This window comes from Caretta caretta, chromosome 1, assembly GCF_965140235.1.
Source record: "Caretta caretta isolate rCarCar2 chromosome 1, rCarCar1.hap1, whole genome shotgun sequence".
NCBI lineage: Eukaryota > Metazoa > Chordata > Testudines > Cheloniidae > Caretta > Caretta caretta.
The window spans coordinates 249,975,532-249,994,423 of NC_134206.1; the positions used below are offsets into that span (position 1 = coordinate 249,975,532).

General features: G+C 45.6%; 1 protein-coding gene across 3 annotated transcripts in view; it reads left to right on the forward strand.

Annotated features, from left to right (window-relative positions):
* The window catches only part of DENND2A (DENN domain containing 2A), an 87,323-nt gene that overhangs the window by 41,380 nt on the left and 27,051 nt on the right, over positions 1-18,892 (forward strand). For all 3 annotated transcript variants that reach the window (XM_048830731.2, XM_075122927.1, XM_048830708.2), the window contains 6 exons: positions 749-1,969; positions 3,478-3,605; positions 7,071-7,192; positions 11,558-11,755; positions 15,369-15,462; positions 17,092-17,142. In XM_048830731.2, coding sequence (XP_048686688.1) covers positions 749-1,969; positions 3,478-3,605; positions 7,071-7,192; positions 11,558-11,755; positions 15,369-15,462; positions 17,092-17,142 — 1,814 coding nt within the window. The remainder of the gene's footprint in view (positions 1-748; positions 1,970-3,477; positions 3,606-7,070; positions 7,193-11,557; positions 11,756-15,368; positions 15,463-17,091; positions 17,143-18,892) is intronic.

The window sequence follows — 18,892 nt, forward strand, 5'->3', positions numbered from 1 at the left end:
AGTGGCTCCTTCATCTAGCTCAATACCTTCTGGTTGAACTAGCTCTTATATTTTAGCACAACATCCAGCCTTGATTTAAAGACTCCAAATGACGTATTTACCACGTCCCTTGAAAATCATTTGCATTGGTTAATTTCCCTCCTTTTATTTCTAGTTTGAATTTTGGTAACTTCAGCTGCCAGCAACTGGAACTTGTTATGCCTTGTCTTGATGATTAAGCCAAATAATCTATTTAGAAAGGAGTTACTGGGTAGACTTTAGAGGAATACCTACTGTGTCCTAAGTCTACACATCTGTTTGATAATCATGCGCTACCTACTAAATCTTAAGTAAACCAGAGTCCATTTTGACTTTTATTTTGATGCACCTGTCTTATGCACTAAGTAAAAAACCATACTATTCTATTTTAAATGCATACAAAAATACAAATTGACCTGTTCTCAGTATGAACACTCCTAATTTTCAAAAACTATAATCCCACCCACTCTCACCCCATTCCACTCCCTCAGAGAATTCCCCCTGGAATAATAGACAGGTCTTGCATCAAATTGGACTCTGTCATAGCAAGAGAGAGACGGAGTGCATTCCAGAATCCAGGATCCTCTCCTGAGAATGCTCTTCAGCAGCCCCCATCTTTGAGCATCCCTGCTAACCTCACTCACTTCAATAGAGCATATGGAGCTGGTGTACTGATGACCAAATGATCAGGAAAAGTGAATTTTTCGTCTCTTTTGTCTTTGCTGTATAGGGTCAAGCTTGCAAGTAAAAATAATACAAACACTGTGAAGGAATTAGAAAGACTTTGGTTTGGGTCTTCAAGTGAAAATTATTCTGAAGGTGCAAGTTTCACTCTGAGTCTAGGACCTAAAGCTGAACACGTTTCTTCTGTGGTGAAAAGCCCATTGAAATCACTGGAGAACTTGATGCTGGATCCAAGGCTAGACTGCTTTCAGCAGAACATGCTGAGTCCCAAAATGATTATCAGTGACCCATCTGTGGATCTTAATGTCAAGGAGAGCAGCAAAATCATAAGGAGGCAGATAGGGGGCACTCAGAATTTACAGTCAGCTGGGAAAGTCAGTTTGAGGAATAAGCCCTTCAGTATCAAGGACAAGATTTCTGAATGGGAAGGGAAAAAGGAAACGCCTTCTCCTCTGGTCAGTCAGAAGGAGGAAGAGCAAGGAGTTAAAGAGGAGCACAAGATGCCATGTGCGGTGGAGAAGATGAGTGGGGAAGTTTTGGGGCCTAGGAAAGTGGACACCAAGAGGCTTATAACCTGGGAGTTGGAATGCAAAGGGACAGGCAAAGAGAATGAAAGGAGAGTGGGCACTTCAAAGGGCATGGGGCAGGGAACAGAGAGGAAAGTGGAAATGCAGGAGAAGGAAGAGGAGGTTGATTCCAGTGTTGGAAAATGCAAGGAGGTGAAAGGTGGTAAGTGGGAGGTCCAGAAAGAGAACCTTTCAGTACTGACTCAGGTCAAGAAACTGGAGCAGGCCTTGAAGGAAGGATCAGCAGAATTGCAGCCACAGATGCCAGGTACTTATTATTCCCCACACTGTCTGCAGGAGAAGGCAGATGAGGGACAAACCTTCCCAGAGGACCAGGAAGGTGTATGTGGCTCTGAACTCAATAAGAGGCTCCTCAGCTTAGACTCAGAAATCTGTGAGCCCATTTTTGGGACTCTGGAAGAGGTAAAAGCATCTCAAGTGAAATGCAAGGATCACAGCATAGAGAATGTGTACACAGAACCAGGGATACCGGAGAAGAAACCCTTCATCAACCCACTTCCAAAGCCCAGGCGGACTTTCAAACACGAGGGAGAAGAGGGATGGATTCCGGCAGCTAGAAATAAGAGAAACTTGCCCCCTCTGCCATCTATACCTCCTCCTCCTCTCCCTTCTTCTCCTCCCCCATCAGCTGTTAGCAGAAGACTATGGAATGGGAAACATAAGAATAATGCTGACCACAGGTATTCTCACTTTACTATTCTAATGCTGGTACAGGAGTTATTGATTAATTTGCTGGTGGTGTACAGTTCTGCTTCTAAAAAGGGCCTCCACAAAAGTGGCATCATCGGGGTCTATGTTTATTGGGTCTCAACCTTGTAAGTAAAAGGATGTCTTTCTGACTATCTGCTCCCTAAATTCACGCTGGGCTCTGAAAGTGCAGCAGTGTTCTTTCCATCTCAGCAATGTCAGTGATCACGAGCCTGCAGGATATATTCTGCTCTGTTACACCTGTGCAAACACTGAAGGCCAATAGGTGTCCACAGGTGTAATGACTTTGACATGGAGATCCTATGATAGTAACAATGAGTGAGAATGAATGATTCCAGCTTGACTCTCCAATCCCAGGACGAGTTCATGATGTTGCCAGTTTAAAGACAAAACAAAACAACCTTTTTTGCTTGCAGAATGAGCACAGCTGATCAGAAACCCCTGAGAGATGGTAAGGGAGGGGACCTTGCAATGCCATTTTTACCCTGTCACTTTTCAGAGTAGAGCTGCCCTTTCTGCTCAAGTCTGTTCCTTGTTTACTCAGGTTTTGCTGGAGGTGGCTCCTCACCCCATCCCCTTTTGTAAATCCAAATATTTGAGTGGGGGTGTGAGGGGGAACCTGACTTATAAATGTACTGTCCTTTTTGAGCCTATCCTCTGCAGTGGAGCTACCCTAAAAATAAAAATTCCTGACTTCATGTGGACTGGGAGAGACTTTACACCTCTCTGTGCTCGGCTGACTAGGATGCTCCACTGCTTTCCCTTCTCATTCAAGGTAGCGTATTGCTCTCCTGCACCACTCATAGGAGGCCTGATTTCTGACAACTCTTACTCATGTTGAGTAGTGATCAGTGGGACAGCTTGTGGAGGAAGGCACGACTTAGGGTATATCTAGACCGCAGTCGGAGGCGTGACTGCAGCACAGGTAGCCATGTCCACACTAACTTACCTGCGCTAGTGTGGCTGGGGCGACACGGGCTTAGGGCGAGCTAGCAGGGCGAGTCGGTACCCGGGGTCCGCGGCGGGCTTGGACAGTCCACCCTGAAGACTGTGCTGCTCCAGCTACACTGCTATTTTTAGCTGTGCTAACGCAGGTATGTCTTCCTGTGATGCAGGCAGGCCTCAGATTGCCCTGTAAACATGCCCTCGGCATTGCAGACTGTGGCCCACAGTCTTTTACATCTTCAGCGTGTGTTAGAATCATTATACAGTAAATGAACCATTGCAACCCTGACATTTGCTGACCAGCCCCAGTCTGGTAAAAACTGATTGTCATGTCGACATTGCTTTATACGTTGTACGGGATGGATCTGTGAGGCACTGGCTCCCCTGTAGCTCATGTTGCTGACTGAGTGACTTGCTGGAGGCTAGTGAACGATATTGAATTATTGGACTTGTACAGTCTGTTTATCTCTATCACTCTCCATCCGATTTCTCTCCCTCCTCTTCCTCCTCCCCCCCCCCCCCCCGAATGGCACAGGAAGTCCTATGAGTTTGAAGACTTGCTGCAGTCGTCGTCCGAGAATGGCCGGGTGGATTGGTACGCTCAGACCAAGCTGGCCCTCACACGCACTTTATCTGAGGAAAACGTCTATGAAGATATTCTGGGTAGGCGCTTCAAGAGGGGGATGGGGAGGGGTTGGACAACTAAAAAGACTTGGGGACCATCGATGAAAACGTGTCACAGTCCAAGGGCTCACCTAGAAGAGTGTATTTATTAGGCAAGAGCATACTGAGGTGCATCACACACAAAATATCAGCCAGCAGGAAGAAAAATATTGTGTGAACGGGTGGCCATGAAATTAAAAAATTGGGTCCCACAATCCCTGGGTTCGTGTTTGTGGCACCGTGATTTATTCCACCCTTCAGTGTTAGTGCAGGTGCCTGGGGATGGCTGAGATTCCATCAGCTCCATTCCCAGGAATCAGAGTAGCGGGCGTGTTAGTCTGTATTCGCAAAAAGAACAGAAGTTCTCGTGACACCTTAGAGACTAACAAATTTATCTGAGCATAAGCTTTCCTGAGCTACAGCTCACTTCATCGGATGCATTCTACTGAATGCATCCGATGAAGTGAGCTGTAGCTCACGAAATCTTATGCTCAGATAAATTTGTTAGTCTCTAAGGTGCCACGAGTACTCCTTTTCTTTATTCCCAGGAATGTTAACTTATTATCCTACGCTTACATACACAGTGTTTTCCAGAACATAGAGCAGAACACATCCCGTGTGCTGAAGAGCTTTGAGTCTAGCTGTCGCAGAGCTAGAGTTAAATGAACCTCTTGGCAGAGTTTAGCTGGAGAGGAAGGAAATCAGTGCTGTTGTATCCTACAGAGGTGGGTCACGTTGTTTGGGGTGGGAGAGAGAGCCACAGGAACCAGCAGGGCATTGCCATTTTGATCCTAGCAAACTCTCATGGTGTTTGGTTAGAGAGGTCTCGCAAAGGTTACACATCCCCTGGGGGTTTGCTACAGATGTCCTGATTTTATAGGGACAGTGCCAATTTTGGGGTCTTTTTCTTATATAGGCTCCTATTACCCCCCACCCCCTGTCCCGATTGATTTTTCACCTTTGCTGTCTGGTCACCCTAGTTACAGACAAGGTGGAGATGCCCTGTCCTTCCCCCAATCAGAAGAGATTGGCATTAGTTGTAAATTTTAAAGCTGCCTGCCTCTTTTGCAAGAGTTAGGGGGCCCTTATGTGCCCTCTTTCCCCTTTGGGGCCAAAGGACAGGGGATGCCCTAACAGCTGCTGGTCAAAGCCACTATGTAAGTATGACCCTTCCAGCTGGAATAACAGGGATCACATTCCAGGGTTAAAGCACTGGCAAATCCCTCCATTCCTAAACAGCCACGCCTCTCTCCCCAAGGTGGCAAAGAACTCCGATGCCATGCTGAAATTCCTATTCTCTCTACCTTTTGATTGAAAAGGATAGCGGGAAGGATAATAGTTGGCAAGTGGGACACACTTGGGTTTTTGTTTGCTTTCTGTGTGCTTAGGCTCTGCCGGGCTTTGTCTGGAGTTAATGATCTTTAATTGACCCCTGCAGTCCTGGTGTGGTTGCCATGGAATCTGGAGGAGGAGAGGGCTGACAGGGATGGCTCCAGCAAAGCTACAATTTTATATTTCATAAAAGCACAGACTGGGAGATGTTATAAAGGATACACAGCTCTAGCTGTGCATGGTGAGCGGGGTGTTTGGAATGATTCAGTCTGTCATTCTGCCACAGGGTGCTAGTGATGACCCACGGATGATAATATGTACGAAACAGAGCACACACATACACACAGACACAGACACACACACACACTGGAGCTGTCAGGATTAGAACTTCCCCTTTTCTATATGTCTCCCAGCGTGGATAAACAGACCCCTGCTAGTGCACTAATAATAGCAATGTGAGTGGTGGCATAGGCTAGCTGCATGAGCACAAGCCCTCTGGGCCTTCTAGGTCTGAGCTCAGGTGACTAGCTCTTGCCACAATGTCCACACTGCTATTTTTAGCATGCTAGCTCAAGCAGAGCTAATGCGTGTCTGTCTAGCCAGGCTGGGAGGCATACTTAGATTGTCTCCCACCATGGCTCTCCTGTCTTGCTCAGCATTGTTTATGCAAAGCACTGGAATTCAGTGTAGGACGGACAAGAGGCAGGGTTTGCAGGTAGTAGTGGGGGAAACCTGGCTGCCTCCCAGACCAATTCAGAGCAGACACAGTGCCAGAGTTTCTGCAAACAGCGCTGGCAGCAGGAGGAGAGCTGCAGTGTCCCCTTGTCCTGAGTGCTAATTCTCACTGCTCCTGTCTCTCCAGTGTGTTAAATACTGATCCGATAATTACAATTGGAATAATTCACATCCTTGAAAAACCTACACCTAAAATAAGTTCTCTAGTTCCGGGGCAGTGTGTGGTTCTAGAACATTTGCATGCAGCTTTCTTTGGCAGACAAGAGTACTTTTACCTCCCTCACCTTGGTGAGTCCAGACAGTGGGTCACTCAGAGACTCATGGAGTATCATAGGAGAAGAGGTTGAAAAGGTCTTGTGGTGTTGTGTCCTTGTCTGATGACTTCAGCTGCGTCCCCCCCTCCCCATTGACCTCTGGCAGGGCAGGCTGTTGCGCAGCCAAACAGGAAATACAAACCATGTACACAAAAAGAACAGGAGGGCTTGTGGCACCTCAGAGACTAACCAATTTATCTGAGCATGAGCTTTCGTGAGCTGCGGCTTGCTTCCTCGGATGCATGCACCATATACAGCTGCAGTGCCTGCCCCAGCATTACTGACCTCCTATTTTCCTTCTCAGCTGGGTGTGTACAAGAATGCGAGAAAGAAGGCTGCTTTGAACGAATGGCTCTCCGTTGTGGTGCCATGACGGGATGCATAAGGAAAGGGAAGGCTCATAATAAATTGCCTGCCCATTCAGACACTTGCGTCTACATTTTCCATCACTGATTTTAAGTACCCAGACTGAGACACCGAAGGCCTGTTCTCTCAGAGGCGCTGAGTATCTTCAGCTTGCTTTCAAGTTACCTGGAGTTGTGGGTGCTCAGCATTTCTGAAAAATCAGGCACTAGCTGTCTCAAGGTGGGCACCTACAAATCAAGGCACCCCAAATTAGCAGCATGAGGCTTATGCACCACTTAAACCCACTTAAACGATATTTGGAAGGCTTACGTGGGACTTAGATGGAGCACAGACCTTTAATTCAGAGAGAACCGGGAATCAGAAGAATGAAGACAAAGGATATTAAGGGCCATGGTGTATGAAAACCTTATGACTTCTCCATTGACAGGGAAATGGACTGGAGGACTTAATGGGTCTTTTCCATCTCTAACTTCTGTGACATAATTCTATGGCCGGACACATCCTCGTCAGGATTTGGATGCAATCCAGTAAGCAGCTGGACTCCCAGAGCTGGAGAGAGGGAAAGGATGGCAAGAACTTTTGAGAACAGTTTTTTTTTTTAAACCACCAGATGTGGGGGGTGGGAGAAAGAAAGCCACAGGATCCCAGCAGAGATTTTGTGGGACTCCTCCAGGATTTTCTGCATTTCTTACCTATAACGTGTGGCTCTTTGCTGCAGATCCGCCATCGAAGGAAAACCCCTATGAAGACATTGAGTTGAACAGCCGCTGCCTGGGGAAGAAATGTGTCCTGACTTTCCCAGCATCCCCCACCTCCTCTGTGCCTGGCACACCCACGAAGGTATCCTAGTTCAACCAGCATGACTTGTGTCCAGTTCCCAAAAGGCTTTGGGTGAAATCCTCCTCTCATTGAGGCCAGTGAAGTTTTACTATTGATTTTAATGGGGCCAGGATTTCACCTTTTAGGTTTTAGCTACTGTTGAGGGGAGGTGCAATAGCGAGAATAGAGAGCCACGGGCACAAGAATTCCCATGTTCACCCTTTGGTACAGTTTCTTGTTTTCATTTTTTTCATATTGGGGTTAACTCCTAAACAGTATATCAGGAGCATGCATCTGGAACTCGCTCAATAATCCGTCATAAGATGTAAGGGTTTGTAATTGTCAGGGCTACATTAAGATTTTATGCGAGAAGGGTGTGATACTAGACATCATGTTTTGTTTTGGACAAAATCCTGTTTTGATCCATTTTCTCTGTAAATATGTGTTCCCAGTGAAGCCTCCCCATCATGCAAGCAGTTTTGGGGAGAGCAAACAGATCACAAAAGGAAGAGCAGCTGTTTGAGCTGAACCAAGATGGTGACTCATATATGGACAGACATGCGAAGGGCTGTGGTAGTGCAGTGGGCTCGTGTTGGCCTTTCACCTCTGGAAACCTGGAGTCAGATTTTTACTAGATTCCAAGGGAAAAAGAGGTGTGCTCTGATCTAGTCTCTACACGTGTCCAGCACAGAACTGATTATAGACCTCTGTTGCAAAATTTGGATCCAGGACTGAATTCTCCTGAGATTCAGGGGTGTTTGCATTTGGGGTGTTGGTTTGGGCCCATGGCTACAGAGGATCCACACCAGATGGCAGTCTCCGTTTCAGTCTAGTGGAACCCCAGAACTGGAGAGCAGGGTGGGGTTCCGGTTTAGAGTTGAGGACCATTGGCAGAGCTACGAGGAGGAAGTTTTACCCATACTGGGCTGCTTTGTATTTTGCTCAGCCCTGCACTTTTAGCCCCACAATTTTGTGAGTGCTACATTCACTCACAATATTTAAATACAGGGAAAGGCCATTTACTGCTGCAGTGTAAGGTAGCCTCCTCCTCTTTAAAGTGGCACTGGAATGCTCCGCCAGTCAAGGCCCAGCAATCTGATCGGTATCCATGGGCAATATGTAATCCATTTTTGCAGCTGTTAAGAATTGTGAAGTGAAGCATCTATTGCCCCATCCATTAGGAAGGTCCTGTTGGATTTCTGTTGATAAGTTTGGTTAAAGGTAGCAACCAGCTCCCTGTGGTTTCACTGGGAGGCGCTTACTAAAATTCCTTGCTAGGTAAGACAGCCTTAACAAGTGCACCCTTGAGGTCCTACTTTCTTGGGGACTCCCCCATCTCATGCAAGCGCTGCAACCCTCAGTCTGGCGCTGTCTTTCTCTTTAGCAATGAGACCAGAGGAGGAGGTAAATATATTGTCTGAGCCCCTTTCTTTACGCTTGTGATCCAGCGAAGGGCATCCGGGCTGTCTGCCTCCTGTGTCTTTCCAGTTGCTACTTGTTCTACCCTTAGACCAGGGGTTCTCACAACACATTTTTTACTCTTGCTGGTGGCTGCTCTGACAATTTTTCCTAAAATACTTAATTAACTTTAGGAAAAACAAATAAACGTATATACATCCAAATCATTGTAATTTATTTATGTAGGGTGGTGGGTTTTTTTGCAGACTCAATCATAAAAATAATGTACAGTTGTCTCTATTTTTTATTGGATCTAAACAGAATAGAAACACAAATAAGGTGCTTTGCACATTCTTGTTTTGCTTTTGTTGTTTGGCTTTTTGGTTGCTTTTTTAAAAAGACTTGATAGCTAGTAAGTCTGCTGCTGCGAAAAGTAATATTTGTATGTTTGTTAATATCATTTTTCACAGCATCCCAGCTAGCTAGTCAGTCTGTTGTGAAAAGTGATATTAACAAACATCCAAATATCAATTTTCACAGCAGACTTACTCAGCCCTGGCAAGCCAGAAGCCCTGGATGGGGAGGGAGGCAGCAGGGTCCAGGAACGATGTGGGGAAGGATGGGTGACCGGTGAGGCAGCAGGGGCCAGGGGTGATGCAGGGTGTGTGTATGTGAGCCAAGGGCCAGCACCTCCGCCGCATGGACGGAGTCCAGAGCCAGAACCCAAAGACCCATGACCGGATCCTGCCGCCCTCCACCCCAGGGCTGAAGTCAAAACTCACTGCCCTAGCAAAGTGGGGAACTCGCTGGTTGCCTGCTCCTCTGGCATTTGTGGCTCCAGCTGGTGGCCCTGGGGGAGGCTCCACTGCCTTGCTGCCCCATCCCCACTGTCCAAGAGGATGTCGTGGCTGCAAGAAAAGCCCCTGGTGGCTGTGGTGGCCGCATTTGAGAAACGCTGCCTTACACTGTCCAGGCTGCCTCAGGCTCAGACCATGTGACAGTAGAGGATCACACCAGTAACAAGTAATGTCGATAGCGGGGGTATAAACTCAATTTTCCTTACCAATGGGCCTCGCCATGCTATCCAAGCTGCAGAAATTGTTATTAGGGCTGATTTAAATTTTTTCAAAATGTTGACACCTTTCCCCTCCTCCCCCCAAATATTTCTGTTTTTCAACCAGCTTCTAGAGTGATTGAGATTTTTAGAAAATGTGAAATTGCAATGAAATGTTCTTATGAAAATGTGTCTGCATTTTTTGATCAGCTCCTTAACCCCCAGAGATAAACTGCAGTGTGGATGTATAGCTAATCTCTTCATCACAGGTATTTGGGATGGAATTCACGCTTGTGCAGAGGGCACATACAAGGACCCATCCACCTCTTAAGTCGCACTCAAGCTCTCAAAATGGGACTGAACTATTGCATAGGCCTTGTGCTGGCCCTCTGCATGGGGATGAATTTCATCCTTATGGAGCCCCTGTCAAGGTAGTATCTAGGAGCTGAAATTACACAGTTATACTGCTACATGGTTCTTAACACAAAACGTTGCTGTCAGCGTTGGTCAGGAGAAATGTGCTCTTAACACGCTGTGTGGTAGCCAGCATAGTTTCAACTATAGCATGAACCTTACTGGACCCAAATCATGGTAGTGCCCTGCCCCGTCCCATTCCCCCAACCCAGAACTGACTAGGAGTGTCGGAGAGGCCTCCCCACCCTGAAGACCCATCATAAATAAATTGAATCATTGGGTTGATAGAAGAAGCAGTGGAGACCAGTCTCCAAAGGAGAAGCTTCTTCACCCTCTTGGAAGCCGTGAAAAGGGAGACGGCTCATTCTTGCCCCCAATTCCTCCCTCCCTGGAAGGTGTTCCATTCCTGGGAGAGGAGGGCAGAATAAGCTCTTCAGGACAGAGATTGTCTCTGTGGGTGTACAGCACCCAACACAATGAAGAACTGATCCTGCTCTGGTCCTCTGGGTGCTGCTGTACTATTAAGAAGGAGAATGCAATAGAAGTTGTAACCGAGCGTCATTGCACTGAAAAGCAGCTTGCTCGGATTTAACCAGAGAGCTGAATTTGAAATCCATTTGAATTGACGGACCATTAGCTTGTTATCTAAACAGCACTGGCCTAACTCTGTGCCTGTTGAATCAATGGCAGAACTCCCATTGACTCCAAACGGGAACAGAATTAGGCCAACGCTGAGTGCGTTTGAAAATCCCGCTATCACAGGAGTGAGTTGAACTTGGACCCCCTTAAAGGTCCAAGCTCACCCTGTGACATACCGACAGGAGAAATTGTAGGCACTGGCCAACTCTGACAACGTAAAAGTAAGCTGCACCTTCATACCCACACATAGGTTTCTCTAGTTTTGCTAAATAGAAAAGTTATAAATAGTGGAGGGATCATAACTGATGAGGAGAGAATCCTCCATGACTTCCCCCTGTATTCTCTCCTCTACCTCCTCTTCACGCTTCCCCCGAAGTGTCATTTCACAATGGCCCTATCTCTCTGGAGCTTCTCCCAGGAGCTGCTCCCTAGGATATCTGAGGCACTCCCTCCCCCTGAGTGTGCTGCTTTGGCACTACTCCCAGCTCCTTTGGGCTGGGGAATTTAGAATCTGAACATGGATACTGTAATATACCAGCCTTCTGGGCTGCCACTGGACTTAACCAACCACTTACTGATGGGGTTAGGAAGAAACTAACTTCCATTGCTGGCCATGATGGGGTTTCTTGCACCTTCCTCTGAAATATTGTCTTTAATTGACTTGCATGGTAGTCCTGTGGAAACTGTGACAGCCATGCAAATTTCTTGGTCCTATGAGAATCTGCTAAGCATACTGGTAAGCCGCATCTGCCTGTGTGCTAGCCATGTGCTCCAGCTCACCTAATTGAAATGAGTGCTGTCACAATGTTTCCTTGCGAAGTATATGGGGTGGAGTGCTGTGTTAATTTATTTCCTCTTCTCCATTCTGTCTCCCTCCCCAGTTGCTTTCCAAACCCATTTTCTTTCGACAAAACTCAGAGCGGCGGAGTTTCAAACTGCTGGACATACGGAAACTGAGCCGTGACGGTACTGGGTCCCCTTCCAAAATCAGCCCTCCCTCTACCCCCAGCAGCCCAGATGATACATTCTTCTCCCTGGGAGATGCTCAGAATGGCAAGAGGAGAAGGAAGATTCCCAAGGTAACTTCAGGGATTTTTTCCTCACTTATCCTGGCTTCTCATGTGTTGTTACATTGATAAGGATGATTTTTTTGTGCAATTTCCAGTGTCATGCCCATAACATTTAGGAAGAGTTCTGGGCTATGACTTGATTTCCATTAGCCTTTCACAGTTAGTACTAAACATTTTTTACATCCCACCACCCTTTTTCTCATGGGAAAAGGGGTCCAAAGATCTCTGCAAGGTCTAAAGCAGTGGTTCTCAACCAGGCTCTCAACCAGAACTACATGTATCCCTGGGGGTACAGAGAGGTCTTCCAGGGGATACATCAATTCCTGTAGATATTGGTCTAGTTTTACAACAGGTACATAAAAAGCACAAGTGAAGTCAGTACAAACTAAAATTTCATACAGACAATGACTTTATACTGCTTTATATACTATGGAAGTACAATATTTATATTCCAATTGATTTATTTTATAATTATGTGGTAAAAATTAGAAAGAAAGCAATTTTTCCATAATAGTGTGGTGTGACACTTTTGTATTTTTATGTCTGATTTTGTAAACAAGTAGTTAAGTGTCATGAAACTTGAGGTACACAAGACAAATCAGATTCCTGAAAGGAGTACAGTAGTCTGGAAAGGTTGAGAGCCACTGGTCTAAAGAATGTATTTTTTCTCTCTGACATGTCCCACACTACTGTGAGGGATAAAACAAGTAAAAAAAAATTCAGAATTAAAAATTTCAACTAGATTTTTTTTAATGAAATTCAAATGTTGATAGAAAATGGACGAATTTTTTGCAAAGATTACATCTTGGTTTCCAGCCATGTTTAGTGAAGGACATGGAGAGCAGTGGATCCCATGAAGGGCCACGTGTCCAATAGTTGTTACTTGGTGATAATATATATTTTCTTTCAAGATATTATTCAATCACTAGATGTCTCAATGTGCTGTAAGAGTTCCAAGCAGGGGTGTGATCCCACATAAACAAAGGAGACAAAGCTGGAACTCAAGCTGTGTAGAATCCTTTGTTTGTCTGTAGTTATTGGTGTTTTCTTTAACAACACTTCCTGTTTAAGATTGACTGTGATTTCACATATCATGACACTATTTTAGATTTAGATCAGGGAGCAGTTGGGTTCAATTCAATTGAGGCTGTGGATCACATATTGAATGCTTTCAAAACATGGTTATTTTTCCTGCTCTTAGCAAAGCTCTGGCAAAGGTTAGCAGTGCTAGGCTGTAACTGTGTCTCTGAGCAGACAGTTTTCCTTTGGGAAAATGTGTGCTTGTGTGTATTTATGTCTTCTCATCCGTACAAATTTAATTTTGCATGCCTGTGTTGTACATATTGGGTCTTCACAATGTTTGTGTTCATGCCTAAAAAGAGATGCAGATTTTTCCCATGTGCCTGCTTAGCGTGCTTGTGTGTGTGTGTGTGTGTGTGAGAGAGAGAGAGCATTCACATTTCAGGATGTGCATGTGTGTACACAAGTTCACATCAAGTGTCATGGATGGGGAAGTTAAGGGGTGTGAACTTATTGGTGAGTGTAGTGTTATGTGCCCTGGAATAAGATTTACTATGTACTTGATGTTGGTACCAACATGAGAACCAGGACAGACAGCTCGAGATGTGAAATAAATGATCTATCCTAAAGGCTTTTGTTTAAAGCATTTCTGACCAAATTTGTACTAAGTCAGTAAGTCCAGCATCTCTTTATCATTGTCGATTACACGATGGTTGTTCTCCAAGGTCACTCATAGGTGTATATGTACAAGCGTAGTAACAAAGCCAAACTATTAACATAAAGCATTTCTGCTTCTTGTGGCCCCTTCTTTTGCCTCCCCCAAGATCCCACCTGCACTATATGTTGTGTCATGTTAGGCATCCATTTCATATTTAAAAATGTCAATAATTGAGCTGTGCCGCTGGGATGGATGGGATGGGATTTGTTTGAAATTGTTTTTTAAAACTCTCTGAGCTGGATCTTACGGTCTACCTGCGTGTAAGTTGCATTCTGCTACCTAGTTGCCATCCCACACCCAGGGAATGCTTTGGGCCAAGGTAGATCAGCCTCAGGTGCTCTATACACCCTAGGAGCCACTGGCGTTAGATGACAGCAAGCTCTGATCATGCCCCATTCATTCTACTCCCAGAACACCAACTGGACCAACTGACTGACAGGAGCCACCTGGCCTTGAACTGGCTATACTGACTTCAAACCATCTGGGGATGTCCCTACACAAGGGGAACCCCCATTTGCCCTGTGAGGGTCATTCTCTGCCTGCAGTGTAAAGAGGGATGATGGGCTGACCCCGTGAATCTACAGCCCTGACTAGTCTACAAAAGAGACTGTAATAAAAGACTTTTTTTACTCATTTTAACAGTGGCTTCAGTTAGCACTGATTTCCCCCCATGTGGAAAATGTTTAAAGCATCTGTCATAAATATAAAGGGAAGGGTAACCACCTTTCTGTATACAGTGCTATAAAATCCGTCCTGGCCAGAGGCAAAACCCTTTCACCTGTAAAGGGTTAAGAAGCTAAGAAAACCTCACTGGCACCTGACCCAAAATGACCAATGAGAGGACAAGATACTTTCAAATCTGGAGCGGGCGGGGAACAAAGGGTTCTGTCTGTCTGTGTGATGCTTTTGCCAGGAACAGATCAGAAATGCAAGCCTTCCAACTCCTGTTAAGTTAGTAAGTAATCTAGCTAGAAAATGCATTAGATTTTGTTTTGTTTAATGGCTGGTAAAATAAGCTGTGCTGGAGGGAATGTATATTCCTGTTTTTGTGCCTTTTTGTAACTTAAGGTTTTGCCTAGAGGGATTCTCTATGTTTCGAATCTGATTACCCTGTAAGGTATTTACCACCCTGATTTTACAGAGGTGATTCTTTTACCTTTTCTTTAATTAAAATTCTTCTTTTAAGAACCTGATTGATTTTTCATTGTCCTTAAGAGCCAAGGGTTTGGTTCTGTGTTCACCTGTACCAGTTGGTGAGGATTATTATCAAGCCTTCCCCAGGAAAGGGAGTGTAGGGCTTGGGGGGATATTTGGGTGGAAGATGTCTCCAAGTGGTATCTTTCACTATTCTTTGTTTAAAACGCTTGGTGGTGGCAGCATACTGTTCAAGGACAAGGCAAAGTTTGTACCTTGGGGAAGTTTTTAACCTAAGCTGGTAAGAATAAGCTTAGGGGGTCTTTCATGCAGGTCCCCACATCTGTACCTTAGAGTTCAGAGTAGGGAAGGAACCTTAACAGTGTCTAAAGCATTTTTTTGAATAAGGTTCTCAGTAACCTAAGTAGGTTTTCAAATCCTCAGTAGGTCTCTAACATGCTTTCTGTAAGAGGTGTTGAGAACAGTTCAACCGTAATCTTTACTGGTGATCTGTTGTTCTCGAATCCACTAGAGTGGGGAGGGCTGGTCCAGGGGATGGCCCAGAGGGACTCATAGTCAACAAAGGGTAGACAGGGTCACAGTGTTTATGGTACCTATAGGGTCTAATGGTGGGAAGGCTGTTGACCAGTATTAGGAAACTGAAAATTTCCTCCGGAACAAAAACATTTTCATCTCCCTTATTGGGGAAAGGGCACTAACCCTGTTTTCTGTCTCCTGCTTGCTGAGCAGCTGGTATTGAAAATCAATGCCATTTATGAGGCCCGAAGGGGAAAGAAACGCGTCAAGAGGCTGTCCCAGTCTACAGAGAGCAATTCAGGGAAAGGTAAATGAACATGGACCAAAGCATGTTGCTGCTGAATCTTTCTGAGAGTTTCTGCCTGGCTTGAATTTTTTACCGTGATGTACAGTGTGTTTTCTAATACTTTGTCTGGTTCAGTGTAAAAAGACTGGCTGGGGCTTCCTTTATGAATAGGGTCCTACTAAATTCATGGTCCATTTTGGTCAATTTAACGATCATAGGAATTTAAAATCATAAATTTTATGATTCCAGCTATTTAAATCTGAAATTTCATGGTGTTGTAATTGTAGGGGTCTTGACCCAAAAAGGAGTTGTGGGGGGGGTATTAGCCCCCTTACTTCTGCACGGCTGCTGGCGGGGCGCTGCCTTTAGAGTTGGTCACTCGGCCAACAGCCGCCACTCTCTGGCTGCCCAGCTCTGAAGGCAGTGCAAAATTAAAGGTGGCAATACCGTGACCCCCCCCAAAATAACCTTGCAACCCCCCTGAAAGTCCTTTTTGGGTCAGGACCCCCAATTTGAGAAATGCTGGTCTCCTCCATGAAATCTGTGTAGTATAGGGTAAAAGCACACAACAGACCAAATTTCACAGTCCCTGACACGTTTTTCATGGCCGTGAATTTGGTAGGGCCCTTTTCATGAAGCTAAAGGCTAGTCCACTATCTAAGGCTATGTCTACACTGCACACCCTACAGTGGCACAGCTGTGCCAATACAGCAGTGCCACTGTAAGGTCTCCTGTGTAGCCACTGTTTGTTGACAGGAGAGAGCTCTCCTGCCAACAAAATAAAACCAGCCCCAACAAGGGGCAGCAGCTTTGTCGGCGGGAGAGCATCTCCTGCCAACATAGCGCTAGCCACACCGGCGCTTTTTGTCAGTAAAACTTTTGTCAGCCGGGAGGGTGTTTTTTCACACCCCGACCGACAACATTTTACTGACAAAAAGGTAGTGTAGACATAGCCTAGGAGCTCTTACTGTAAGGACATTTCCCCCCGACTCAGTTTTATTCCATTATTCCTAATGGTAACCTCATGGGTTGCACTGAACAATTCCTCCCCTTCTTGGTGTTTCTTTCTCACAGATGCTTGTAGATGTTTGTCATGATATATATAAAAGCTTGTGTTTTGGGTTTTAAAACAATCTCTTTTAGGGATTAGGAAGAGACCTTAATGGGGGCAGATTATTCCACATTGACCTGCTGTGGGGGTTTCTTGCACCTTCCTCTAATGCATCTGGTTCTGGACACTGTCTGAGGCAAAATACTGGACTAGACAGACCATGCATCTGATCCAGAATGGCAATTAACTGTGTTCCCCCGTCCCTCAAGTTATTGTGTAGCAAGAGAAGCATGTTAGATCCAAATTTTGTGCTTGGTTACATCCATACAACCAACTGAATGTCCATTGAAAATTTCTGGATTTTTCCATTCGCTCTATACACATAATTGCTTTTGTTGCTCTTTTCTGAATGCCCTCTAATGGACAGGAAGGTATCAAGAATGGTGAGCTAAGGCTCCATTGTCATGGGCACCCCTGGGAAGAAAGAGCCCTTGTGTGCAATACATTCTGCCTCCTTAAGTGGTTAAGCCTGGTTTTATTCTGCCATCCATAAGAAGTGCACTGTTTTTAGACAGTCTTTATTTCATGTTTCCTGGTAGTTACAGATGAGAACAGTGAATCGGACAGTGACACCGAAGAGAAACTGAAAGGTAAGAAAAGTTTGCCCTGCCCACACACATGGGAGATGGTTACTCACAAACTTGCACTTGATTTCCAGGGGTATATTAGCTCTTTCCTCTTCTCTTTGAGGCACTTAGAGAAGAGACTCATTTCTACTCAGAAAAGAGAGAAGTCAAAGGCCACAGAACCGCAGGAGAAGCTTAGTTTGAGACACACGAAAGCCCGAAACCAACCGAGAGCCCGTTCCAACTCCCACAGAAGTCAATGGGAGTTTCTCAACTGACTGTCATGGGAGTTGGCTTGGTCACTGAGGCAGTTCAGAAGAGGTTTCAATAAGTAAAGGGTCACAAATGTGTGAAGAAGGCTGCCAGAGGCAGCATTGCAATGTGACAGCATAAGCATCGTCCAAAGGGCGTATTGCACAATCACTTGAGGAGCAAACTATCGCAGCGTAGGCACTCTAGATAGCTCAGTAGAGAGATTGAACTGCACTACATGCTCTGCTGTGAAACTCCTGTGTGTCTACGTGAGGCTGTTTGCTCAGCCCCAGAGGAACTGTGTGTTGTATCAGGGATTCCTCCAGAATCTCCTTGAATTCCCTGCCCTGGTTATCACTCCAGCACTGTGACACCGTGATTATGTTTGGATTTATAGCCGTAATTAGAAACCAGCCGAAACTGGCATTTGAAATCTAAGCTCCTCCAACTATAAGGGTTTTCAGATTCCTGTGCAGAGATACAACCTTAGCCCTGTGGTTTGGGGAACAGGTCAGTCAGATCCTGGTGCAGGGCAGGGGTACGCAGGTGGCATTCCTGCTCTGTTTCTCACACAATGCACTAGTACTGGAGATGACCTAACCTTACCCCTTTTGGGGGTTGCCTTAATAGAAAAATTAAAACAAACATAAACGTCACCCTGAGCATCCTCCTGAATTTAGCTGTTAGCAGGGTTTTTCCCTGCAGCATCCTTCTGTCCCTGACTCAACTTACCTCTGCGTCAGAAGGTATGTCTACACTGCAATTAGACACCTGCGGCTGGCCCATGTCAGCTGACTTGGGCTCGCAGGGATTGGGCTAAGGGACTTTTAAATTGAGGTGTAGATGTTCACGCTCAGTCTGCAGTCCTCCTACCTTGCAGGGTCCTAGAGCCCAGGCTCCAGCTCCAGCCTGATCCCAAGCGTCTACGCTACCATTAAACAGCTTCTTAGCCCAAGCCCCACGAGTCCAAGTCAGCTGGCATGGGCCCGATGCGGGTTTTTAATTACAGTGCAGACATGCCCTGAGAGACACTCAATGAGCTTCGTAGAGCCCTTTTCTGTTCCTGGACTGGAGTTAATATGAACTGTCTGGTCTGGCTGCCAGGGTGAATCAGCTCAATAGGCCTGTATCTCTGTGCAGGGTCCTAGCACCTGACCGCTTATCACAGGCCGGTTACCCACTTTGCAGTTAGCTGAAATCTAGTGAGGACAGCTCATGAGACTTTTGTTTGAACCTGAATTAGAGCCCTGATTGGGCCTCAAACCTACTTTTAATCCAGATCAGGGTCCAAACACCACCTCTTTGGCCCATATGTTCCAAGACAATGTGGGAACAATTCTACTGAAATACTATATAGCCATTGCCCAATCACTACACCAAAATCTTCCAGTAAAAAATGTTTGTGTGTTACCACTGTATCACGGTGCTAGAGTGGTAAAAACTACACTAGCTCTGTGTTACCATGTGTTCATGTTCTGAAAAAGATTGTAATTCTACACATGAGTGGACATTCCATGTGTTC